Source organism: Amblyomma maculatum, chromosome 5 (assembly GCF_055883805.1).
Source record: "Amblyomma maculatum isolate TAMU_Amacu chromosome 5, ASM5588380v1, whole genome shotgun sequence".
In the NCBI taxonomy this organism is placed as follows: Eukaryota; Metazoa; Arthropoda; class Arachnida; order Ixodida; family Ixodidae; genus Amblyomma; species Amblyomma maculatum.
In genome coordinates this window covers 162,181,570-162,209,512 of record NC_139348.1, presented here as the reverse complement: position 1 = coordinate 162,209,512, position 27,943 = coordinate 162,181,570, and the positions used below count along the sequence as shown (strand labels likewise).

Below are 27,943 nucleotides of genomic sequence, written 5' to 3'. Positions count from 1 at the left end.
GACAAACATGCACCCTACAACATTTGGAACTAGGCATATACTCACTGATGCAGAGGGCTCCTCCTGCGCTGTAGTCGCATGTCATTCCCATAGATTTGCAACGTTGTTCCTCCTGCTCACTGCAGTGCGTTTGCTTTTTACCTGACAAAACGGAGTGAACGCGGAAGCACTGAGAAATGAACGTCGCATGCCATTACACAAGGTGAAATGTACACTAAAGCGCTGTATCAATAATTAGTCACTGTGGTCGAACATTCTTTTTTTATGCTCTTGTCGGCAATCGCTAGCGTCAAGCCGCCTTAAGCTAAAGTTTCCCGTGCTATCCCAGTCGAAAAAAACTACAGAAAAGCTTCTGTTTTTACGACAGAATTTCAGTGCGGTTTTTGACGCGAAACCTTCGTGACAACCGAATGCTCTGTAGTAACATCAGCAATTCCTTTAGTTACAACAGAAAAGTGCTGCAGAACTACAGACAATAGAAATATACTACAGAAAAACTGGCCATAGGGTTTTCTTGGCAGGAAATACTGGAGTGGGTTGCCATTACCTTCTCCAGTGAATCACATTTTGTCAGAACTCTCTGCCGTGACCTGTCTATCTTGGGTGGCCCTACACAGCAGAGCTCACGACTTCATCGAGTTTCGCAAGCCGCTCCGCCACGACAAGGCAGTGATCCTTTATTGATTATGCGAAAGCGTTTGACTGCGTAGATCACAGCAGATTGTGGCAAGCTCTCCAAGAGATGGGAGTTCCAATTCACCTCATCTGTCTCCTCAGGAACCTTTATGAAGGGCAAGAGGCCACAGTCAGAACTGGGCATGGTCTTACTGATTGGTTTCCGATTGAGAAAAGGGTGAGGCAAGGCTGCATACTGTCGCCCTGCCTATTTAACCTATATGCAGAGTGCATCATGAGGAAGGCCGGTCTGGACGAGTCTTCAGCTGGAGTGAAGATTGCTGGAAAACGTATCAACAACCTTAGATATGCGGATGATACCACTTTAATGGCAGAAAGTGAAGTGGAACTCAAGAGACTTCTGATGCGCGTACAAGAAGAGAGTGAGAAGTTTGGGCTTAAACTGAACATTAAAAAGACGAAGATCATGGCGTCTTGCCCTATCAAGTCCTGGAGCATCAATGGACAAGAAGTGGAAGCTGTGACAGATTTTCTGTTCTTGGGCGCCAAGATTACCTCGGAAGGAGACTGCAGCCACGCCTGCTTCTGGGAAAGAGAGCAATAGTTAGCCTTGACCGCCTAGTAAAGAGCAGAGACATTAGTCTGCGAACCAAGATCCGTATAACCCGTGCTATGGTCTTTCCAGTTGTGATGTATGGATGCGAGAGTTGGACTGTGAAAAAGGCTGACCGCCGAAGAATTGACGCGTTTGAATTGTGGTGCTGGCGAAGACTCTTGAGAGTTCCTTGGACTACCAGAAGATCAAATCAGTCGATATTGTCGACCATAAACCCTGACTGCTCATTGGAGGGTCAAATTCTAAAGTTAAAGCTCAGCTACTTTGCACATCTGATGAGAAGAGAGGAGTCGCTGGAGAAAGATTTGATGTTGGGAAAGGTTGAGGGTCGCCGGAGAAGGGGTAGGCAGCGAACGCGATGGTTAGATGGCATTCTCGAGGCATTGCAGATGAAGCTATGTGATGTTAAGAAGATAGTGAGAGACCGGAAAGCGTGGCGTGACATGGTCCATAGGGTCACGAAGAGTCGGACACGACTGAACGCCTGAACTGACTGAACAGAAAAACTACACAAAACTACTACATAACTATAGAAAAATCTGACGTTTACTACAGAACTACCGAATATATTGTCGTATTTTTGACATGGTTTTGTAGTTGTTTTCGTGTGGGAAAATGAGGATAAGGAATAGACATTAGAAAGTTTGCCGTGAAGCTTTACCTGTTCCCTAGCGAAGAACATGAAAATTTCAGTCATCTGAGCAACTTTGCTCGGATGACGCAGGAATTTGTATACGTCGCTTATTATGAAAGTGTGCATCCCGAATGACAGCATTTAATATCAAGTTCAGTAAATTGGAAACGTGCACTTTCTTTACGGCTTAGCAGAAGGCGGCGATGTACAAAACAACCACTCAGATGGAACTAAAGCATAAGTCTTTTCAAAACCTAGCTCTGCATCCTGCTTGTGGATAGACTGAGACTACTCTCGGCATATTGCTTATTCAGTATATAAATGGTAAGAATACTGGTGATATCTGCTGCTAGTATTGGTACAGGGTTTCTTGCTTTGGGATGACGAGTTTCAAATTACACTGGTCGAAGATGCTCGCATTCCTCTCGTTTTTTGGAACAACTCAGAGGCTGAACCTACCGACCAGGGTTTGACCTCGCCGGAAATTCTAGTCAGCGATGTAGAAATTTTCGGACGTTCCTGGATTTGTTTTGTTATTTTTAGTAGTTTCAGTAACATCGGCAGAAGACACTAGTCATTGCTGTTTTTTTTTTCGCGATTATATTGAAGGCCGTCTATGAAAAAATGTCCACAGCTCTAAAAGCATGCGAGAACAAGTTGCACAGTGTCGCGCCCCCGCCTATTTATCAATAAGAACGTTTTTTTTTTTACTTGGATGTCATTTCAACTCCTGAAACCGACTCAGCATTATTTTTGCCTTGCGCTGTACACGTTTTCTATTGAGTGGTGTAGGTCGCTTTCTTCTGATTTGGGTGCTTGCTCGAATCGACCAGTGGAAATTGCCATAACAATAATAAAAAAAGAGGGCTATAATTCGCTTTGCCCCTGAGACAAGAGAAAAGTTCGATGATCTCTCGCATGGCGCAGTTTGCTAGTTTAAGTAGTTAGTAATTATGTTGACACTGATAACGCAAGCATTACTTTTTTAGGCTACCAAAAACAATTTACTACAGTTGTACCAGCAGCATGAGGAAAACTAACTGGCAGCAGGCTTGGCGTCATCATGCGTAGAAATCGATGCATATCTGATCGTCGCACAATGGCAAGAGGGATGAATGCAAGTCTAAGCAAATTGCCAATCAAGTTTTAGTGTTCCATGCAAGAATTCAGAGAAACTGAGGATGTCGCCTTACCAACGCATAGAGCAGCCCCGGCACTGAAGTCGCAATTCTTTCCCATTTCTTTACACAACTCCTTCTCCTCTTCATTACATTCGGTGCGCTTTTCTTCAGTCAAAAGAAATTATAGTTCAGAAAATAATATCAGTCTATCGATGCAAAGTTATAAATAAAAGCTCTATTTTGTGCGCTGATATTCAGAGCCGATATGGAATTTATAGATTTCCGCCGTAATTCCTTTGATATACCGGCCCTAGTGTATCTACAGCTCAACACCTGCTGTTCACCTATGCTGAGACACGACTGACGTCTTCAGATTTTCCTTCAATTTTCATCCTAAAATCAAGGTGTGAAGAAATAACGATTCTCCTCACGAGGACAAAATTCAAACTACGTCGTCACACCTTTATTGAGTTCGTTTCTAGACAATTGATAATCACGCTTCCCACGCAACGCATATGGTGCTGTATACTGCTGACTCTCTAATAAGGGCAGCAAATAAAGATCCCCACACTGGCTATTTTATTAGGAAAATGCGTTGCGAGCTTATACAATGCAGTATTTTTGTCTGGCGATTTCTCAGTGTTTTAAAAAAACAGTAGGCTACGTACGCGTGCCTCACCAGGCTGATTCGAAGCAACAAGTGTTATTCTGGTAAAATTCGAAACTCCGATTTTGCATTTAGATGTTCTTATACCTTTAAGAACTGTTCCTTTTGCATTCGTCAACGGTTTACACGGCGGGTGGTGTCCTGCAATATCTAGACTTTTTTGTCATAAAAATATTCAAAACATAACAAAAGGTTGCGCCTGTATATGATTGTTGCGATGATGGCGAATCAGGCCCACTTTCATCAATGCAGGCCAGAATCGGTTTCAGCAAGGACATTTATAACAAACGCACATATTGCAGATGTGTTCTTGGTTTGCCACCATGGCAGCGGCTGTGCCGTGGGAGCAAGCTATGTATGCATTATGAATGAAAAACAAACGGTTGTGTTAAACTGTCGAATTTCCTAAAGAAGAAAGCGTGGATTAACATATGATGGACGCAGTAATCGGAGTTGATATGCGGCAGGAGGCGATGCTACAAATACAGCTCCTGGATATTAAGGAGGACGTTCAAACTGGAGCTTATTAGGTCTTGATTCTTATAGCGCTGACGAAACACCACAGGAAGAGACACAAAAGGACAGAAGCGCAACTTCTAACTTTAATGAGCAGAAAAGGAACCCAGGCACTCTTTTATAATCTCTGGTCTGCATGAATGTGCGATAACCCCACACTAAATCAGAAAAAAAAAGTAACACTAGGCAGGATTGAACCAGTTCAATCATGACAAAACACATGGGTGAAAGGCAGGTCGCATGGATAAAGACAAGAAACAAGAAAATGATAAAGGCGAGCAACCACAAGAGATTAAAAACCGAAGATGACATGAGAGAGAGAAGTCAGATTGTGTATTTCTTCCTGTGTCTTTCTTCCTGTGGTGTTTCGTCAGCGCTATAAGAATCAAGATCATGTACCAACTAACCCGTCAAAAAGTCCTGCTGGAGCATATTAGGCTGTCAATAGATTCGGCGATGACAGTAAATGTCAAATAGGAAATAGTAAATAAGTGGAATGGAAGGTAACTGAATATACCACGAAGGCGGTGGGCCTGAGTTGTTCTTTTTTATGTGCTGTAAGCGAAGCTACATCGTCGCTACACAGCAACAGTAAGCGCAATGTAGTGTACGCAAGTATTGCCAAGCGTTCGTTGGGTATTGCCAGTGTGAACTTCCCGTCCATCGTTTCTTGAAGTTATAATAAACTACTCGTGGCATAGTATTTCTTATAACCCTATAGTATATATTAAGCAGTTTTAAAGAATGCAAAACAAATTCACTCAGTCACTTATCGGCGTTTAAAGCAATCACGTAAACTCCGCACTAATATAAGCAAACAGTGCTGCTGATCACGGCAGCACAATGTCGGTATACAGAGATGGCATTTATCCCATAAAATACGTGTACTCTGTGGCCGGATCTTGTCGCACCGAGGGCCTGCGTGAAGCGTCACGAAAGTCTCCGTGTCCTGCCAGAAGCTGTTTAGTGCTCTGATTTTGGACTCTCCCGTACACTTCCACCACAGTTCCAATGGTTCAGTGGTTAGCATGTTGGGCTGCTATGAACGTGGAGTGAGAACCCAGCCGTGGGTACCGCGCGTCTCGATGGAGAGGAAATGCAAACGTTGCCCGGGTGTTGTGCGTCGTCAGCGCATTGGACGAAGTAGTTAGTGTCATCCGAAGCCCTCGACTATGACCTCACTTTCTTCATTCATCTCCTCCCTTTATTGGCTTCCTTATTGTGGGCTGAGGTGGCAGCGAGAGTGCCGGCGAAGAATCCAATGTCACAGTAAAATGTCAGGCAAAATCGGTTAAGAAAGCAATAATTTTTACTCAGAGCTCCTTTCTTTTACAGACAAAACCAGCCTATCCACAACTGCCTTCAGAAATCCTTACCCAGCGAAGTTGGAGGTGCAGGTAGGGACCAGTGCGAATTCTTGGCCTTCGCTTCAAAGGCAGATTACACATTTCAACGTGGTTAACATGATGTGTGGCCTTAAGTAAAGCGCATTTAAATCTGCTGTCTTTTCGAATAAAGTTGGGCCAAGCTCGATGGCAGCGCATTTTCAAGCCAAGGCTAACATGTCGGCAGAGCAAGTCATTGCTAAATTAAAGAGCAAATCAGTAGGTGACATTACACTTAAAACATATGAAATGCGAATAAAAAATCACCAACACAAATAAGAGTTATAACGAAAATAGGAAGGGTATGATAAGCAAAAGCTAGGCCAGAAATGACCGCAGTTCCGCTATCGGGAGAAGCTTCGCTCTAACATAATCCTTCCCCGCGCCAGTGCAGAACTTTAAAGATAAGGCATACCTGCCCAATTACGAGAAGAACCAGCGGCATGCGTTGCATTTCTGCGCTCACCAGATGGCCCGGAAATTTTCAGTATTAGCAAGAAAAATTGGATGCGGTCAAAAGCGTACAACGCGCACAGCGAGCCGAGAACCACATTTCAATACCGGAGGCATCCATATACGAACGAGGTCACCGCCACTTCAGACAATGGCATTCCTCTGATGCTCTGGCGGATAGCCATGCAGCTTTGTCAAGATTCGTATCAAAATTGTGATGCAATCATTCGTCTTACACCTATTGTCAAACGATTGTTTGTCGCATAAATATGCAATTAAGATAGCCTATTCATAACACGGACATATGTACTTCCAATTGTATATGTCTTCAAGCCTATGTTCCGGCGATTACGGCTCCAAGACGGCGTGTGAGACATGTTCGTCTACGTGGAACACGCACACACATGGAATGCAATGCTAGCAGAGAGCTTCATTACGTGCCAGAAACCTCACTCGAAAACGTTTCCCCCGGGAGAGTAATGCTGTTCCATTCGTACATGCAACACCTCTTGAGTGTCCGTGTCGAATTTTTTCCCGTCCGCAGAATAACATTGACCCAATAGAGCAATTAGGTTTAACACGCAGTAATAAAATATGGTATTCATGCCTGACCACCAAGGCATGGAGAGAGGTAATGCCCCTCAAGACACCATCTGACTATTCCTTCTCGAGTTCCACTCGATAGCCCCGTTCTGATGCGGCAGTAATACAAATCCCACTGATCTCTTATGCGGATGTCAAAACATATCCATATCTGCGGGAGGGTACCCGCCGTAGCGGCCAAGAGCGTCGTAAAAAACTAATATTGCGACTGGAGGCAGATCCGAACCGGATGTTTTTTTCAAGATACTGTATACTAAAAGATGCGGACCCGGCATTCACGTAAGGGTGCAAATTCTGCGGGCGCTATGTTTACCTATATGCCACATGGTTGACCATGTCAATATAGTACAAATACAGACGAATAAGGCAGCCAGCTATGGTGAACTGGGAGATAGCCTTGTCCAGCTCGGGCCTGAAGGACCAGCGCGCTCCTATCCAGAGAGCTCGGGGAGCGGCCCGGGAGAGGGACTGTCTCTAAGCGCAATAATCATCCTCAAGACCGTTTTCTAATATAAGTAGAGTGCCCACTAATGGTTTTCTCCTCCTCCTCCCTGACTAGCGAAACACGCATTCACCCTGGCAACATACTGGCGCAACCAATCGATAAAATGTTAGGGTGGATTTAATTGTGGTTTAACAGAATTTAGCGAGCGAAATCGTGGTTTATAGCAGATGATCTCGACTCTCCTTCCATCTCTTGTGCCTCGGGGCAGCCTAATTCACAAGGTGTTTTGTACTGGCGATATGTAGACATCTTGTCTCACGCCGGTCGCGATTCACCATCAGCCTAAAATGAAGTGCCCCCATCCGAGCAAGTCAGAAAGGGCCAGTGCCAAAGATTAAGGTCATGACACCCATGAGGAACAGCAACAAAAAACCTTGAGTGGAAATGGTACATCCTTGTTATTCTTTAGCCTAAGTGAACGTGTTACAATACTAAGTTCCTTAAGATTAAGCTAAGGTCGGTGGAATCACGAAACCAATGAGCAATTTTTAATGCGAAATCATTTGTTCCCTCATGAGTATTGGGGAGATAATGTGTTACCACGAACTGTGGACAGGATGTGTCCACACAACAATGAAAATAGGAAAAGAAAATACTGCCTATGACAAGACTTGAACCACCACCATTCCATGCGCCAGCCGAGCGCACTAAACAATTACCACTTTCCGGCGGCTCCCTAAGAATAAATCCATAAATCCTTAGTTTAGCGTAAGGACGCCGGAAAGCGTTGATGGGAAGGACATCAGCGACACTGGGGAAGAAAAGAGAAGTGTCAACGGTGGCCGCACGCTCACAGCGCTTTCGTCCGCCATATACAGATCGTCGTGTGGGCTGAGTGGGCTCAGAGTTTCATTCCACATCGGTATGGCTGACGACGCACCACGCCTTAGTAGCTATATAAATAAAAATAAAACACAGTGCAGAATAAATTATGTATTAAAAATAAGATATTAGGAAATAAAATAAAAGAGCAAAATTAAAGTTGACGTCGGAAAAGCAAGGATACGTGGAACGAGCTCATACCGAAACAAGGCACAGAACTCTCAATGCTTTCGCATTCCCCCAACAAAAGAGACTGCAAAAGGCTACGGTCCGAAAGGAGAGCTCAGCGTTGTGAATATCAAGCTCTGCTTCATTGATCATCCTGATTCTTCTCGCGTGACGCATCCACAGGGCAGCCCCTGTCGATTAATCCACGTGCATGTAATGCAATTTAAGGTATAGTGTTACAAGCCTGCTTCCCCACGGTCTACCCCTCTTGATAGCATAACTGTTACACCATCAGTTACTGTGGCAGTTATCTCTACATTGAGCAATGGGTAGTTGGCATAAAACCATTGTGAGAGAACAGCGCACAGGAGAGAACTTGGGTCGGTCCCGTTGATATAGACGACTAACTTGTCTTGGTTGAGGGCTTAGATACATCGTAGCAACGTCGTAATTAGCTGCAAGAACTGTACCTATAGTTTTATTGACCCAACTCATCCAGTTATACTTTCGGCTGTGCAAGTTGTCCGCGTTACTTCTGGTGGGAAGTGCGCCCTCCTTACACACTACGTAGACGCTCTCAGCGGGAAGCTTAAGCCTCGCATTCCGTGCAATGTGAGCCGTCGTTGGCTAGGATGCGCGATAACTAGATGTCACCATAACGCCCCTCGGGCACTGAAGGTTGTTATGGAAGAGGGACCGTGCAAGCGTGTTTCCAATGTGTAATAATGAAAATGTCGAGAATTACTCAGTGCTGTGCTGTCTTGGTCCTCAAGGATGGCATTAGTATTACCATCCACGCCGATTGGGCATTCCAACTGCTTAATAGCATTGCTCGATGGTCCCGCATGCTTGCTCAGCTGAAAGCCAGAGGCTTCAGCGACGGGCTATTAGTTAACAAATGAGGAAGAAAGGCGCGGCAGCCCAATTTCAGCAGTTATATATTTGAACCATGTTAAATCAAAGGGTAGGCGAATATGTCTACCAAAGACAGTAACCACAGATCCGACTACAAAAAGAAATAACTAGAATAATAAGATTAAGACGAAGTGAATTTGACAAGTGCTAGCATATTATGACTAGCAGCTTACCGGCATCACTCAAGAGGAAAGTTACAACAGTTGTTACTTGCGTGTATTGAACTGCGGAGCTGAAATATGGAGACTAACGAAAATTGTTCTACGTAAGTTGAGGACAACGAAGAGAGCAATGGAACGGAAAATGGTAGGGGTAACGTTAAGAGATAGGAAGCGTGAGAGAAATAACTCGATGTAATTAGACTCTATACTGGACATCAAGAAGAAATGGACATGGGCAGGACATGTAGCGCGAAGACAGGATAACGGATTGTTGCTAAGAGTAACAAATTGAATTTCAAGAAAAGGAAAGCATAGGTGGGAGAGGCAGAAGGTTAGGCAAGCGGATGAGGTTAAAAAGCTCGCAGGGGCAAGTGGATGCAGCTAGCACAGGACGCGGTTAATTGGAGTAATATGAGAGAGGTCTTCGCGCTGCAGTTGGTATAGACCGGATGATGATGGTGATTTGCGATTTGCAAAAAATCTGGTCAAGAAGCAGTTAAAAAAGTTTCAAGAAAAATAGCTGTCGTGGTTTCCGCCATCTTTATCTGACTCCCGCTACTTTATCAACCACAGCAAGAGCGAAGTTCGTAATCATACCTAGCGATATCAACGGCAGTGCTGTACTATCTGTTTAGATCTCTTACGCACTTCCGCCTCCATACACACTTAACCTTGCAAGAATGTTTATATGATGAGTTGATTGCTTACCGATGCAAAGAGGGGACCCCGCTGTAAAATCACATGTATGTCCTATGTTCTCGCAGTTCTCTTTTTCTTCTGCGTTACATGCTTTCCGATCTTTTGCTGCGGGAAGAAAAAGTGCGCAGTGTCCGAGGGCGTTAAGGTATGTTAAAATCATTTTCCTGCAACGTGTTCTTTCCGACTTTTAGTGAAATTGTGTACAGGTGCCCACAAAAAAGTTTTCAGAACGTGAAAATGCACAATTTCTTGGCAGTAGCTCGAAGCTCAGTGTGAAGTTCCGTGTGGAACCTGCACCTCCAGATAACGAGAAAAGTTTCCTTCTTCGTGGTTTTGTGCTTCCGAAAAGTTTTAATTTGACTTTATGGCAACTGTGCTGTGGCAGATTTTCGGGTATTGTAAAATGATGTTTCGGTAGCAAGTACTGCGGCTCTCCCATCAGGAAAGAATGACGGTAGTGTATTGGCAGACTACTCGATATTGTGTTCTTTCTTTTAATGGTCATGAACTTGTGGAAACTGTGTAGTAAAATTCAAAAACACTGCCCTCTTGCTGAACAGCGAAATAATATTGATAATATTGCAGTTAAAATTTACCCGTATCAAAGTGATCGAATTCTGTGGATCTGTAAATTCACTGCTTGATGCACTGGGATATAAATTCCCCTTGAAGGGCCGCTGTCCTCGAACACATTTTGTTCGTCAAAAAACACAAAAGACCGCCCCCCAATCTGTTGCCTGCCGCTTTCGGGGCGCATACATGTACTATTACGCCCTGTCGTGTCGTCGTTTCCTTGAAAACAATGAAACAATAAGGAAATTGGTGGCAGGAAGTATACTACGATAGCCAGCGCACTAAAGAAGCTCACGTCTGTTGTCATCACTCGACGTATCTTTACTAATAGAAATTTGAGCTCCTGTTTCATGCAGGGCTAATTTCAAATAGAGTCAGAAGTTGAGGAGGGTTATCGTCAACAGCATATGCTTACCCATGCACATTGGACCCCCTGCGGAAAAGTCGCATTCCATTCCCATTTCTTCGCACACCTTCTTCTCTTCGTCGTTGCATTCTGTGGGTTTTGCATCTGTTAAATAAGAGAACACGTGAATGACAGGTAGGCTTACACACAAAATTTTGCGAGATAACTTTCAATTTTCTTCCTTCCAGAATTATTTTTGTCCCGGAAGCTTTACTGAATTGCGAGCATTCTTATACCTGATATATGCTTACGATGCTAAACCAATTGACATGCAATGACTACACTTCGTCTCTCAATATGTTTGCAGCACTGCGAAAGGTAGACTTCTCTCAGGATGGGCGGACTGTGCTCCTACGCGCTTGTCGCCCCGCAGATTGGTGACAGGTGGCTTCATCCACGTGAAAGAACTGGTACGCTTTTGTATTTCAAGCAGGTGGCGCTTGATAGTTTTTTGTTCTTTTCTTGTTTGTTTTTGAACAAGCCCACGCCCGTTCCAGGGGGACTGCCCCATTTTTTTGTCTGTTCGTATCAGTTCCTCTGTTGTCAGGTCACAGTTATTTTCAGTGTTTCTGTCGTGGATGTATATTTATTTGTTCCAGTGTCATCCCTAAGCTGGGTCTAAAGCAGGCCGGGGCAGATGAATGTCGATGATGGCGAAATGCAAAACAATCCCATTTGCACTGTGAAAGTGCACAAGCGCTCAAAATTAATCCGGAGACCTCAAATATGGCTTCTATCATATCTCATAAGAAGCGATGTTTTCACTTTTGTTGATCTCTGCTGAACGGATCCGATTTGTGCGTACACATATCAGGAGTCACGTTTGCACATTAACGAGTCTCATCTCTCGTCCTCAACATAACTCCATTCAGCACTGCTGGGTGCGTCGTTCTTCAGGCTGACAGCAATGAACGGTCCTAGGTCAAGAACATAAACGATGATGTGGTCAAGTTTTCTCATCTCTTCTTCCTTACTCGTAATATGCTGCACATAATTCTTGCATTTCTCAGTAGTCGCTTGCCTGATGCCTTGCCAGACCACAGGCTCTACGTCTTGGACCTCGAACGTCTTGTTGTAACCGGCCACAAGACCCTTGATGCCGCTCCAAACAAACTCATCGGGTTCAGTTGGCAGTCGTAGGGTGGAAGGCGCACATCGGGATGACCAGCAGCATCAGTGATGCCGTCCACATGGTATCAGTCCCCACCTGCGTCCCCATTGTTGACAAATGTCATGAACTCGGCCTACACCATGTTGCTGCTCCCCGCGCCACAATTTTTTAACAGCCAACCCTGTATCTCCTTTTTAAGGATACTCATTTGCGGCAATTTGCCCTGTTTCACAGAATTAGGTGGACTGTTGTCCATCACTATTGCGGGGCCGGGTGGTGGTATTGGAATAAGCTTCTGAGAGGCCTGATAGACCTACTTTTTGTCATGTTCCCCGTTCATTTCCTCGTGGTAGTCGCCCGAGGTTTTCGTAGCTCGGACTACTTGCGCTGCGCCTTCGACAAAACCTTGTTTACTGCCGCAGTGCGTAATAAGCCTACCAGATTGGCCACTGGGGTTTTGTAGACCCGTCGACAGTCCGGATCAGTGTGCGTCTTGAACAGATTGGATGGTGCAGTCCGTTCACACTCGACTTCCCCTGTTGCCGGAATGGACCTATACGATTCCGCGGTGACCGACGCCATGCCAGAAAAGACGTATTAACCCCCTCGCAGCAGGCCTCCTCAGAGCTGCGTCCGTATGGCTTTGCTAAATACTCTCACGATGCTCACATATTTGAGGGCAGCTCTGATTGGACGTGGGAGCTTAAACTTTCGCAGTCCTGCAAACATCTTGCGAGTATAATTATTCCTTTCAAAAAATGAGAATCGCGCTTTCAGGTTAATACAATTTTCAAGCCAAATGTGTAAAATGTGGAAGTGTTGATATCTGTGCTCTGTGGATCTTTACGAGGACATGTTGCGCACGAGGCAAGCACCATCATCAACTCAACGAGCTGCTCCACGCGTCGGACATTTCGTCGCTTTTTCTGCATAGAGGTAAACCTGACTGCGACCGCTCATTGGCCACTCTTTTCCCCCTTCGTAAAGCGAGAAAACGTCCGTGATATTTTATAAGTTCTGTAATTAGGCCTTGCACTATATGCGTATGGTATATCAAACTGGAACCGCCTAAGCTAGGGCAGGAGCTTACCCACGCACAGCGCATCTCCGACACTGAAGTCGCATTCTTTACCCATTTCTTTGCATACTTTCTTCTCTTGCTCATTGCACGCAGTGCGGTTTTTGCCAGCTGAGGAAGTGTAAAAGGGATGAAAAGTCAGTGTACCGTTAAGCAGATCCGAAAACAAAACAATGATCATTCGTTTTCCTAGTCGATAGGTAAAATATAAAAGGCAAATACTTTCTTACTGCTGCAAAAAGCGGCTCCCGCGCTAAAATCACAATCTTTGCCCTCTTCTTCGCATTTTTTCTTTTCGTCCTGGTCACAGATTGTGCGATTTTTATCTGCATAGGCACAAAAAAAGAAAAAAGATCTGCATGCAATTATCCAAACCCTCCATTCCTACTAAATAGCGTCCACTCGCTCATATATGATAAACTGGGGCTAAAAATTAACACAAGATGCAAAATAATAAGAATCAATAATAATTATGTATAATACCAGACTCGTTACTAGACGCTGTAATCAACAAACTTATAAGTATTCGACCGTTAAATATAATTAATATCTGGGCGAGAACAAGGAAACGAAAGCCCTTCATCCAAGGCTGGCCGATGCCTATCCGGAAAAGTTTACATAAAACTTTGTCGTGAAATTAACTTGCACGTTTAAAGCAGCTCTTCTGTCGGTGGTAAAAAATAGCAATTGATCCGTATTGTCCACGAAGAAGACCTACGCGGCAAGATTAATGTTTTCCTCCCTACACTATAGCGTCATTTGCTTGGCTTAGCTTGTGGTTTGTGCATTTATCCTCATTTGTTTTGATGTTTGATGCACCTTTTAAAGACAAAAACTCTGCTAGGCTCATGGAACGAAATCCTGTGCGCGAGAGTTGTGCGCGTGATCTGTCAACGCCCATAGCAGGAGGCGTTGGATCTGTGCTCGAGATTCCGCGAGATATGTTCTGCTTGTCGAGCGCCCTGTCATCTGCAATCCTACTCTTGAACGCGCGCCAAAGAACACCACGCGACAGGAGCGATGATGCACCGTCCAATTTCAGACTTGCCGCAGAAAGTGTGACCGATACGGTGCCTTTCTTTTTCTGTAAACCAATTATAATTATATGTAGCACTGGAAGGAACGCCGATAAAAGACAAACGATGAGAAGCAGATGATAGGAGAGGAAGGCTAGGCATTGGCCATTCTCCTCTTAAGAGACATCTAAGCGGCCCTCTAAATGTTTTTACTCCTAATATCTGTTTCGAGCATATTTATTGCCGTTCATTTTTCAAATGCATCTGCTGGTGTTTGCTTCCTACTATTATGTACATGTTGTAACAACACCTGCTTATACCTGACCAGACATCCACACAGTCTAAAACAAAAAGAAACAATTAAACTCTGCCAGTCAGAATCCTTCTCGTGCCCAATAAAACCCAAAACGAAGCAGCACCTGCCACTAAAAGCAAACCCTCCCACTAGAGGTGCCGACTGCATATTGTCTCACACACGCTGTAGGTAAAGCTACGAGACTAAGTGGCCAGTTATTGCGACTTCATGACTGACGGGCCTTGTTTGGGAAACGCTTACTTCTTTTTGTAAATTTATCAACCTTGACAAATGGGATCAAGGACTCCGTATTCATTGGTTGCATAAAAAACTTTCCCTATCTTGAAGCGCACTGTTCGATCATCGCTTTTTGGTGCGAGGTACTATAAGGAAAAAAGGCCTGTGGACTATGCACACTGCAACTAAAGCTCATAACTTTCTTCTCGACCTGTAGTCTCGGACCATACTTGCCGAAGTTAAAGCTGGACTTTAGTTTTTTCACCTGTGCTAAAGAAATAAGTTGATAATTCGTTTACATTGTGCTTCTAGTCCGACATCGCCAGACGTGTGGTCCGGAGACTTTTGTCCCCGATAGTATATCTACTATAATATGCAAGAAGAGCCGCAGACGGCAGCCATTGACACTGTTGCGTCGTACTCTCAATGACTGAGCTTAACCGTCCACCATAGTGGTTTTCGTGCTCCTCCATGCAAGTTTGAGTCCATATAACCAATGGCCGCTCACCGGTGCAGACAGCTGCCCCGCTACTGAAGTCGCATGTCCTTCCCATCGCCTTGCATTGTGCGTCCTCTTGTTCAGTACAGTTCTTTCGCTGGTCGTCTGCGCACGAAAAATGGTGGCAAGTACTTTTTGTAACGACATTAATTATTGCCTGAAAGAATACACTATAACATAGTGGTGCCTAACCGCAGCTTCATAAATGCATAGGCAGCTCTCGGTAAACTGCATGCTAAAAGATCAACTCTCACCAATACAGAGCGGTGCCTTCGCAGAAAAGTCACACTGTTTTCCAATCGATTTGCATGCTTCCTTTTCGTCATCATCACATTCATTCCGCTTTTCGTCTGTGGGAAACGAAATACTATTTTTATGAAAGAAAGTTAGAAAGTTTTGAAACTAGCAGACAAGAACAGAAATTCTCTTCAAGGAATTGAGCAATTATCATGGTTAACGTTATTGTACGCCCTGTTACGTTGATTATGTAATGTACATGTATTCCTACAAGCCTTTATATGGAAAAAGGAAGGCAGTGTGAAGACAGCGCTACGTCCTGCTGTCGGCTTCCGCAAGCGACGGTCTCTAGAAGCTATTCTTTGTTCATATTTCCTCCTTATTCCTCTTTTGACTTTTCCTGATTTCGGCTCAATGGAGCCTATGTTTTGCCTCATGAGCAATGAATTCCACTTCAGGAGTGTAGGACTATTACTGCCCTTCAAGCTTGGGCTGCATCTCTTAAAGTTTAATTTGGCTCGCCTTGCGAAACCAGTGAAACGCAGGCAGTGAACCCCCGTCACATTTGATGAGTCGTGATCTTGTGTTTGGAGCATGTTTGACGGTACAAGTTCATATCCTTCTGGTTCTCGCCTGGAGGCTCTTCCGCAATAATGGCTCGATGCAATGGCCTAATACTGAGCAACGCAAAACATCGCGGTTTACCGTGCTCTTACATGTCAGCACAAATATTCTCGTACAAGCGACTGCTGAGAAGCTCTTGGCTCTACCTCCTTCCATTGCCTATTGAGGCACTCGCTTGCAACTGTATAAAAGCTTGGTGCCTTGTAATAGATAGACAGATAGCTTGATAAATGTTTATTTGAGTGTGCCTCAACAGCCACGTGGCCTAAAGGAGCGCACACTAGGTCAGATACATCAGAATGACCACTCAAAAACATTTAAAACCAGGCATGAAAACAACAATTAGGCAAATATGTCCGTGTCAATAAACGTTTTGTTATACAGGATTTGTAAACGAGTCATTGGACAGTTGGCGTGCAAATACGGATAAAATATGTCAAAACATTTTGCAGCCTTTGCATGTCATCATCATCAGCCTGACCATACCCACTGCAGGGCGAAGGCCTCTCCCATATTTCTCCACTTAACCCGGTTCTGTGCTGGCTGCATCCACTTGACCCCTGCGAACGTCTTAACCTCATCCGCCCACCTAACTTTCTGCCGCCCCTTGCTACGCTTTCCTTCCGTTGGAATCTAGTTTGTTACCCTAAGCGACCTTCGGTTATCCTCTCTTCGCACTACATGTCCTGCCCATGCCCATTTCTTCTTCTTAATTTCCACTAGGATGTCGGTAACTTGAGTTATTTCTCTGACCCACTCTGCACGTTTCCTATCTCTTAATGTTACCCCTACAATTTTTCGTTCCGTAGCCCTCTGGGTTGTCCTCAACTTAAGTAGAACTCTCTTGGTTAGCCTCCACGTTTCATCCTTATAGGTGAGTACAGGTAAGATGCAACTGTTGTATACTTTCCTTTGAGGGATGCCGGTAAGCTGCTAGTCATAATCTGCGAGTGCTTGCCAAATGCGTTCTACCCCTATCTTATTCTTCTTGCTATTTTCTTTTCATGGTCCGGATCTGCGGTTACTACCTGTCCTAAGTAGTGTGAGCCTTCCACGGATCTTCTTTCATTTGTACATACCATAATCTTCTTCTTTCTTTTGTGCATACCATCGTCATCGTCCCGCGGCGCCAGCTCCAGCACGCGCCTGGGTTCTCCATCAGATTAAAACGCTGACACGGCGTACCTTGCCTTGCCGTCACGACTTTGGCGTCTCGACCTGGCCTTCTTTCACACGTGGTGGAGGATATTCGCCGACTACTTCCAGTACTTCGCTACCTAATGTAAACTGCTGTTCCTTCCCGAGGCTGTTGAACGTTACCTTAGTCTTGTGCATATGGCACACGAAAATTCAGCGACGTCAGTAAGGTCCCACAGTTAATGAAACCGCGCAGAACTTTTTGCAGAAACTGCATGTCACGTATGAGTCGCCTGTTGCCAAGAGTACACATATTGAGGTCTGCCAAGAGAGAATCGTAGTCGTAGAGACGACGGCGTGTAATATATCTATCATAAAAGATGCATATGAACTTACTCTGGACATTTTCAATTTTTGCGCAATAGGTGGCAGATACGTTATTCCAGGGTACTGACGCGAACTCAAGACGCGGTCTCACAAGGGCACAGTATAGAGTGCGTACACATTCATGCAGTTGAAATGTATTTGTTAGTCTAGAGATAAGGCCAATATGTCTCAATGCGCGTAACACAATTGAATTTACATGCAATCTAAAATCAAGCCTTGAATCAACAACAAACCCAAGGTCTCGTACATGGGCCACACGAGAAATCTGACCCGTGAAAAGTGTATAATCAGACAAAACTGCGTCGCGTTTCCTAGTTAGAGGCAAGACGGCAGTCTTCTTAATATTCAACTTTAAGCGATTCAACAAACACCATTTCTCGACGTTGTTAAGGTCAGCTTGCAATTGGCGGCAGTCCTCAATATCCCAACTATTACGGAATAATTTGAAATCATCTGCGAAGAGCAAAATGTTCGAGTTCTTGACATGTAACGGCAAATTATCGAAGAGCAAAATTTTTGAGTTCTTGACATGTAATGGCAAATTATTAACAAACACTAAAAACAACAGCGGTCCTAAGTTGAAGCCTTGAGGTGCTGCCGAAGACGATAGAAATTCTTTAGACACTCAGCCGAAAAAGCGGACCATGTTACGGCGGCTGCCAAGGTAGCTTTTGAGCCACCTACAGTACATGGGGCAAAGTCCATATTTTTCCATCTTTATCAGAAGTAACTCATGGGAAACCGTATCGAAAGCTTTAGTCATGTCAAAGTAGACTGCATCTACCTGACCGCGATTAAATACATGTGGGCCAGTATAATCAAGATAGCTGCATAAATTAGTTTTCACAGATCGACCTTTTAAAAAACCGTGCTGCAGAATTGAGATATTCTGTTTGAAGTACGAGCCCATGCGTTTGTACATAACCATTTGAAAAACTTTCGCAAAACAACAAATCAGTGACACAGGTCGAAAGTTCTTCACATCACAAGCATCGCCAGACTTGAATACAGGAAAACTACTGACAATTTCCAGTGACAAGGAAAAGCACCAGTTCACAACGATAAGTTCAACAAATGCGCTAAAACAGTGCAAAAATAGTCAGCGCATCCTTTGATTACGAAGCTGGGAATTTCATCAACTCCTGTTGAAAGTTTTGGCTAAGTTTCTGAATCGCCAAAAGAACCTCATTCTCGGTAATATTATCATAATGAGAACCTATCAAACTCCAGAGCCATGTGACAAATAAGACAAAATATTCTGTTCCTATGTCGTAAAGTCAAACATATGCCTAGTTCTTTAGTAGTTTTCTGCACTTATGTAGTTTGTTTCTGTAATATGTCCGGTATACTGTTGTTCTGTAACCCTTTTCTGCGGTCCTGTAGTTTGTTTTTGTAGCATTTTCTGTACTCTGTTGTCCTGTAGTACTTTTCTGGTATCCGACTGGGGACATTTTAAGTACCTCATATTATTAGGGTTATGCTCAATAACAAGTTGACATTGAACCTGAGATGGTTGACGCGAAAGCATGTTCCACGTCTGTGGAGTTACAGGCCATTACATTTTTATTTTTCCGCAAAAAGTCTGCTAAGTACATATACACTGAGCTTAGCAGTGGGCGCCTGGCAGCCTTAACTGGAACATGGTGACCATCTGAGCTAGTTGGTGCGAATCTAACATACTGAGCCAGCGAAAGACACAGAAACACAAAAAAGTACACGGGACAGCGCTGTCCCCATGTACTACGTTTCTTGTGTTTCTGTGTCCTTGGCTCGTTCAAAATATTAGGATCTGAACTGGCCTCGCAACAAGTGATGCTGTCTATAAACCCTTTTTTGACGACTATGGAGCCTATGGAAGAGAGATGGACTATGGAAGAGAGACGAGGAGCCTTCATAAGACATACATTTATTGCCTACGCCCACATTCACTCGACGTGCTTAATCAAAGTCGTGGCTTATCGCCTCGCATTACTTTTGCATAGAAAATCGTACTCAGCCACCAACAAGTTGACTCAAGTATCGCTGACGTTTTCTTTATATGAAAGGCTTCCAGCAAGCCCCTCTTTGTTCTTGCTTTTGCTTAGATCTTCGCCTCTTGTAGCCTAGGCTGGCACGGGTCGACATGGCGTACGTATTTATCTTTATTGTTTTTTATCTCTTTTGCCAAGGTCCCCAAGGCGTTTGTTTATGCACCTCCCCGTTTGTACCATATAGGACATTCCACGGGTCAGGGGTACACCACTCCTTCCAAACAGTAGATGAAAGTACGCTTATGCTTTATAGTGCACCCTGGGCGCCAAAAATCCGGGGTATTTGTTAGGAGCTGAAAAAACCAGCGATACCCTGTGTCTGTTAGCCACCTTCTTCAGATTGTGTGACATAGGGCATAACTTCAGGTTTTACCGCGGGGCACCGCGTGCTTCAGGATCCGTAGGTCTGGTGCAGCGTTTTGTTTTTTGGAGGAGGGTTTCGGTGACGGCATGTCAATACCACCGAGGAGAAGCCAAAAGGCGGCCAACATGATTTTCTAGGCTAGTTTGCATTTGGCGCGGACAAGACTGTGAGAGCGAGAATTCATGCGAATGCACACTTCACAGTTTTAGTGCGCGCTGTATTGAAAGGCAACAGCTCCTTGCTAGTTCGAGGAAAGTAGCCCCAGTATAAATGGTCCTCCCAGAATGCTAGTCTTAAGTCTGAAAATTCGAGGGCACTGGCGACTAAAGTGCTGAAAGGTGAAAGCCTGAGTGCTGCATTCTGCTGTTGTGTGGTTGATTTTACCGGGTGCGCGGTATTGGTAATTAATTAACTACGCGACTGTGAATAATTAGTAGTTATTAAACAATTAAGTACTAACTAGTAGTTAGTAAATAATTAAGTACTAACTAGTAGTTAGTAAAAAATTGAAATTAATAATTATTGATCACGAATAAATTATTTTTGGTAATTAAATATTAACTAGCAATTACTTAGTAATTAGTCATTATTAATTAATTATATATTCATCAGTAATCAATCATTGATTGACATATGGCCATGTAAGGCACGCATTCACGCATACTGTGGTGGTGCTCTGTGATTTGTCGAGACCTCCATGACGTCATCCCGTCTCGACCAATCAGAGCCGCAGAAAAGGTGTGACACTTTTGCTGACGACAACGATGAGGTAATAAAGGCTTTCGCCTTAAAAACTGCACTTTTCTCTCACTTGGGAGCTCATGCGTAAAAACTAGGCCACGACCTCAGTTAAAATACTGGACACAATCGGTTCAAAAGAATTGCGAAAACCAGTGGATAAAAGGATAAGATAATCATCTACATATCTAAAAATATTAAGAACAGGTTCTGCTAAAGAAAACTAGGTAAGTTTCTTGTCCAAAGAAGCTAAAAAAATGTTGCATAAGATAGGGACGACACAGCAACCAATACATATGCCTTTCCGCTGTAAACAAGGTTCTTGATTAAAAACGATAAAAGTGACCTTCAGATACGGCTCCAACAAATTCAAGTTTTCTAGACACATACTGGCGACACCCCGTAGGCCGTTTCACCTCTACCTTCTATACACGATTGCACAGAGGCCAGCAGCTCAGCATGTGGGACGGAATAAAACAAGTCCTCACTGTCTACCAAATGTGTAGTCCTCGAAATGTGTACTCTCCCTTTGTGTAAAAGTGTTTGCCTGACACTAAACAGGCGCCTTTCAGTAATTTATGGCCGGCGACAGCTCCTCCCGGGGCCACCCTCTGCGGGATGCCATGGGAGAGGGGCCAACGCCGGGACAAGCGGACCGCGGACCCCCTCCGACAGGAGATGATGATAAACTCTTTATTTACTCCCAAAGAAGGGGAACCAGCCGAAAGACTGGTTGCACTGCTTAGAGAAGGTCAGCAGGGATCCCTTGGGACTCTGCGGCCTCCAATGCGCTCAAAATGAGCTGGCGCTGTTGGGCGAGCTCGGTGGTACGCAAGAGGGACTCCCACGCATCCACTGTAGCTGTATTGTCTGCGTTGTGTCGTATACATGTCCACACCATGTGAATGGATGTGGCCGGTTGTGAGCAGTGTTTGCAACTAGGTGCAATAAGATTTGGGAAAATTTTGCTATATAGCCATGGGTTGGGAAAGGTTCCTGTTTGTATTTTGCGCCAATGGACGGCCTCGCGCCGGGATAGTTCCCGGTGTGCAGGGGGGTATAGACACCGTTCGAGCCGATAATGCTGGAGGATGTCCGTGTATGTAACAAGGCGTGAATGAGTGCCTTGGGGAGTGTCACAGGAAGCGGCAGGCTGAGTAGGGTGATTCGCCCGGTAGCTGAGTTCTCGGGCTAGAGCATGCGCCTGTGCGTTACCGCTGAGCGCCTCATGAGCTGGGGTCCATATGAGAAGACGAGGTGTAGACGGTAAGGGGAGAGATCGGAGGATAGTGTGTGCCTGTCGGGATATACGACCTGCATCGAAGTTACTAATTGCCCGTTGGGAATCGCTAACGACTACTTTGGTGGAGGGGCCGGTCAGAGCTAACGCGGTGGCAACCTCTTCCGCGGTGGTAACAGTTGTGGCGTTGAGGACGCTGCAGGCGTTGTGCCAATTTCGGTGCGGTGCCAATGCAACCGCAACCATAGCGGGGCGACGGGGGTGGTGGGAGGCATCTGTGTACGTAACGTCGGGGCGACCGGTAAAACGTTTGTGGAGTTGCCGGGCTCGGTCGGCTCTGCGCTCTGTATGATACTCTGGATGCATACATACGTTTGGGAAGCGGAGATATACGAAGACTGAGTCTCTGCTCAGGCGTGAGGTCCATATACGTAGAAGTCGCCCTCAGAGGAGTGATTCCTACCTGGTTCAGTACTGCACGGCCCGCATGTGTCAGCGAGAGGCGCTCATATTGGGAAGTTAGAGTCGCTTCAATCAGCTCGTCGACTGTGTTGAAGATCCCGAGGGTCATCAGTTTGGTGGTGGAAGTGGACATGGCTAGACCCAATGCTGTCTTGTATGCCTTGCGCAGTGATGCATCCAGTCGTTCCCGATCTGTTCGCTTGAGGCGAAGGTAAGGGGCTACATAGGCAATGCGCGTACAGCCGCCCTGATTTTTAACAATATAGCGCGAGCATCGACCAAACTGCTGGTCAGCGCCTTATAACGACGATAAGCGTGCAACACGGCGAGAGTTCATGCATGCGCAAAAATGTGGAACGTCGCAAACAGATATTGGGGAGGGCGTGTGTTTTTGTGATCCGAACAGCGTAGCAGAAGACGCTCTCTCTTCGTGCGCGTGCGCGAACTCTCGCCGTGTTGCACGCTTATAGCCGTTATAAGGCGCTGAGTAGCAGTTTGGTCGACGCTCGCGCTATATTGTTAAAAATCAAGGCGGCTGTACAAACGAAGGCTGGTACGAGGCGCAAAAGGTTAGATTCGCGCATGCCCTTATGCTTGTTGGCGACCTCCTACCGGAGAGAAATGGAATGCGGGCAGCACGAACGGGGAGCCCCATCGATGAGCAGGCCTCTTTCCGAGCTCTTGCTCCCCTCTTAAAGAAGTTGTACTTGGTTCAATAATTGTTAGTTGTAAATAAACGAAGTTACTTAAAACTACAACAGCCTAATCGAAGTGAATCAGTTACAACATTCTGTCCATAGTGTGATCAGAGAGTATTACGCCAGCCTCCTCTAACAATGAAAGAAGACTATAAAGAAGGAATGCCAGGAAAGCTGACCTAACGAGGATCATTGATTTCTCTGTTGCAGGCAAAGGCACATTCGCTTGCGCTCGAATCTGGTGGCTGCCATACTGAAGTCCTACTGTTTCCAACCCGTCACAATTATCACTACTAATCTGAACTGACCAGTTCTGAGCATCTTCAGTTTTCTAACTTGAATGAGCTCATTAAGGGCGTAATTTGACAATACTGCCACTATTAAGCATGCTGTTGAGGGTCGACGTGACGACTTGTCAGAGACGAGGTTTTGTAAATAGGCCAGGATAGTTGAAACAGCAATGTATTTGATGCATCAGCGTCGGAATACTATGAATGTATCCTCATCATCATCGTCAGCAGACTGTACCCACTGCAGGGCGAAGTCCTTTTAAATACTCCTCCATTCAACCAAGTCCTGTATTAGCTGCATCCACTTGACCCCTGTAAAGTTCTTAACATCATTTGTTCGCCTGACGTTCTGCCGGCCTCTGCTAAGCTTTCCTTTCCTTGGAATCCAATTGGTTACTCTTAGAGACCATCGGTTGTCCTCTCTCCGCTCTACATGTGCTGCTAACGCTCATTTATTCTTCTTGATTTCGACTTGATGTTATGAATTCGAGGTATTTCTGTGATCCACTCTGCATGCTTCCTATGTCTGAACGTTACACCTACCATTTTCATTTCCATAGCTCTCTGCGTTGACCTGAACTCAAATAAAACCCTCTTCATTAGCCTCCCCGTTTCAACCCCATAGCTGAATACCGGTAATATACAACTGTTACATAGTTTCCTCTTGGGCTATCCGATAAGCTGCTAGTCATAATCTAATCTATTCTCCTAGTTATTTCCCTTGCATGGTCCGGATCTGCAGTTACTACCTGTCCTAAGCAGATATATTCATCTACATCTTCCAGTGGCTCACATGTTTTTGTAAACTGCTATTCCTAACTGAGGCTTTTGAACATTACCTTTTTGTTCCGCACATTAATTCTAGGCCTGCGCTTCCTAATCATAATCTGCAGTTCGTCCCCCGAGTTACCTGGTAAGGCAATGTCATCAGCAAGTCGCAGATTACTAAGGTTCGCCATCAACCCTTATCACCAACCGCTCCCTATCCAAGTTTCTGAGCACTTCCTCTAAGTAAGCTCTGAATTGTTCAGGGGAGGGCGTCTCCTTGGCTAACACCTTTCTTTACGATAATTGTGTTACTTTATTTATGGAGAAGTATGGTTGCTGGACAGTCACTACAAATAGCTTCCAGTACCTTCATATATGACTCATCTACACCATGATTTCGCAATGCCTGCATGGCACCTGAAGGCTTGACTTATTTAAATACTTTCTCGTAATAAATAAATGCAAAGTATAGAGGCTAGCTACACTCCGAGCAGAGTTCTATCACGTGGTTTATAGTATACATATGATCAATGGTAGAGTATCTTTTCTAAAACGTGTTTGATACATTTGGTTGTTTGAAGTATAAGGTTGCCCTGACTGGACTGTATTAGCTATTATCTTGGTAAATACGTTGTACGTAAAGAATATATATTAAGCAAACTAGCCTGTAATTTTTAAAATTCTTAGCATCTGCTTTCTTATGAATAGTGATTATAGAGAAGCTTGGAAAATTCCCATTGTATTCTCTTTGTGCAAAGCCAAGAACTTCTCAGCATCATCTCATATGCATACTCTGAAGGAAAGATAACGCACCCATTAGTGCTTCGTATGAACATTACTGCGTAGTGCTGAAGCCAGCCTGCCGTCATTAAAGTGTAAAGCAGCACGTGATGAGAACATAATAATAAAGCAAATAAGAAAAAGTAGCACACTGGCGTGGTGGACATTAGGCCACTAAGGCATCGATCGCCGCAACTTGACATCGTGGTAGTTACTCAACTGCCCTTCGCGTGCATCCCAGTCCTATAGCACGACTCCGCAGACACCTGCTCGTGAAAGCCTAAATTTGAGCGCGTGGCCGCATCGCTCGGGAAGCCATGCCTCGCTACAGGCGCTAACGGACTGTTCTACGTCACTGCCCTTGGAAAGAGCAAGGGATATAGAGCACATATTGCCGTCTTCACTCTCGGACCAGATTTACAGCGTTCTGCTACTGTAGAGATTTAAGCGCCAAACACATTTGTATTTAGCGCTTAAATATGTGCAGTAGCAGAACGCAGTTATCTCGGTTTGATCGCGGTGGATCTGGTTGTATTTGGCGGTTAAATATGTGTAGTGATTGGTACTATGATTGATTGATTGATTGGTTGATGGTCTATGCCGCTGAGCTCAGATCTAGAATTTTTTGTACGGTTTCTAGCATCCAACTTTATTTTGTACATGCCCTAGGATCAAGATGGCCACTTCCTTTGAAGTAAATAGATTAGAAGCACCATAGGCCCCCCACAGTAAAGAAAATAAATACTTCTTATGTATTTTGCTGAAGTACGAGGTGTTTTCTTTCAAGTAAATCTCACTTATATATTAGTTATAACCCCCCCCCCCTCCCGTTATATATTCATAAAGCCACAAAAAATGTTCTACAGACTTCGAAGCAACATCGAAACTAGAAAAAATAGCTGCTTGACCTGGAATATAGAAGCTGTGACCACCGTTCTTCCGCAGTGCTAGGAATCGAGCTCAACAAAATAACTAGCTAATGAAAATCATAGACAAAATCGAGGTCCTGCATTTACTGAAATTCTCGAACGTGGATTGTGCCCTTTTTGTTTTGCTGCCACTCAATGGAATAAATTAGGCACCGTTACTGGCCCCATTTTACCAATTTAGACACGCCCTGCTCGCGGTCATGGCTGGCTTGATGCATAGAGCGACTGAAAGTGGATGCCCGGAATACGGCCGTCGAACGACGAAAAATTTTCCTTCAAAAACGAAGTTCGCGTGACATCGTTAGAGGTTTATTTTATACCTTTCTAGCATCATCAGTAGACAGTATTTTATTGACGTTAGAACAAACCCTTCGTAACACTTGGCATAAACATGCTGTCAATAGAGACTTTTATTTTAGCGCTGCCGCTTACCGCGGCCGTCTGCCGCTACCGTGCACCGTCGGCACAGCACGCACTGATTGGTCCCCCATGTGGCGCCTGCCGACATGGACGGACGGACGGACGGACGGACGGACGGACGGAAGGAAGGAAGGAAGGAAGGACGGAAGGAAGGAAGGAAGGAAGGAAGGAAGGAAGGAAGGAAGGAAGGAAGGAAGGAAGGAAGGAAGGAAGGAAGGAAGGAAGGAAGGAAGGAAGGACGGAAGGACGGAAGGAAGGACGGAAGGGAGGACGGAAGGACGGAAGGAAGGAAGGAAGGAAGGAAGGACGGAAGGAAGGAAGGAAGGAAGGACGGATGGAAGGAAGGACGGAAGGAAGGACGGAAGGACGGAGGAAGGAAGGACGGAAGGAAGGACGGAAGGACCGAAGGACGGAAGGACGGAAGGAAGGAAGGAAGGAAGGACGGAAGGAAGGAAGGAAGGAAGGAAGGACGGAAGGAAAGAAGGAAGGAAGGAAGGAAGGACGGACGGACGGACGGATGGACGGATGGAATATAGGAGCGTCCCCTTTGAAACGGGGTGGTAGCAGTAGCTATCACGCTCATTTTTCTCCATATATCTTAATTGTTTTAGATTGGTTAACTATACCATCACTCTATTTATTGAATTTTTATTTTTACAGTACTAACATTATGTCACTTTTCGGATTTTAAGCTACCAATCTTCCAGTAATTTTTTGCTAGCTTCCACCGCAGGTTTATTCACCCGGCCACTCGTATCTCTAAACCCCAGATCTTCAGGAAGAGTGACTACGCCTGCATCAACTTCCGGATGGATACCATTACATTTGAGTATAATATGGGAGCTACCACATACAGCACATGCGTCATCTTCATTGTTAAATTTTTTTTTTGTAGCTGAGTGTCCTAAGGCACCCTGATCTAGCTTCAAAAAGTAGGGCACTGCCTCTTGAGTTATCAAAGCAAGCTTCCTTCCTAATTTCTCTTTTCCACTTTCGGTATAATTCTACACTCTGTTTCTTATCCATTTGACCGGAACGTGGTGCCATCTGTCGCCATCGGGGTGATCTGAGCATGCGTATGCACGCTCACGCGGTAGCGGTAAGCGGCAGCACTAAATTAAAAGTCTCTAGTAAACTACCACTCAAGAAGCGCACATCCGGATGTCCTTTATCAATGCTTCCTTGGGCCCCAACACTTCTAGCCATGCAGATTAAAGAGTTTGCGTTATTGCTAGCACACTTTACAGAATAAATGAGTCTGTGAAATTTACCAGCGTTGAAATGATTGCCGTCAAACACCGACCGGTGTTTAGACATAGGCTCGCAACGTAAGTAATGGTGAGTCGCCAAATATGTGCTGTTGAGAGCGGTTCACCCGACGGTGACGTAAGCTAGCACAGACACATCGCTGACCTTTCTATCGCTTTGGCTGAAATTATTCCATCGCTATCTTTTGTTCTCATGCTTCCATTAGAAAGACAAAAAAAAGACAGAGAGAAGATGCGTAAGCAACACCACCCCTAAATTATATTCCTTTAATTTAGGAAAGAAGCTTGGCCGGTTTCTGAAAACTACCACCGCCCTGAACGAGCATTACTCCTTTTTGAAAGTAGAATACAGTCAATTATGGACGCGCCTACATCAAAACAAGGAAATTAGCTCAGGCACTCATCTTTTCATTTGAGAGCACTCTCACGCTAATTCTAGTATAATTACGTTATCT

General features: G+C 44.8%; 1 protein-coding gene across 1 annotated transcript in view; it reads right to left on the bottom strand.

Moving 5' to 3' along the window:
* Nucleotides 1-27,943, bottom strand: part of LOC146190161 (uncharacterized) — a 195,215-nt gene that overhangs the window by 117,373 nt on the left and 49,899 nt on the right. The window contains exons 14-19 of the mRNA XM_084605427.1: nucleotides 15,371-15,466; nucleotides 15,126-15,221; nucleotides 13,300-13,395; nucleotides 13,082-13,180; nucleotides 10,890-10,985; nucleotides 3,080-3,172 (exon numbers count right to left, since the gene is read on the bottom strand). Of these exons, the coding sequence (XP_084461553.1) occupies nucleotides 3,080-3,172; nucleotides 10,890-10,985; nucleotides 13,082-13,180; nucleotides 13,300-13,395; nucleotides 15,126-15,221; nucleotides 15,371-15,466 (576 nt within the window). The remainder of the gene's footprint in view (nucleotides 1-3,079; nucleotides 3,173-10,889; nucleotides 10,986-13,081; nucleotides 13,181-13,299; nucleotides 13,396-15,125; nucleotides 15,222-15,370; nucleotides 15,467-27,943) is intronic.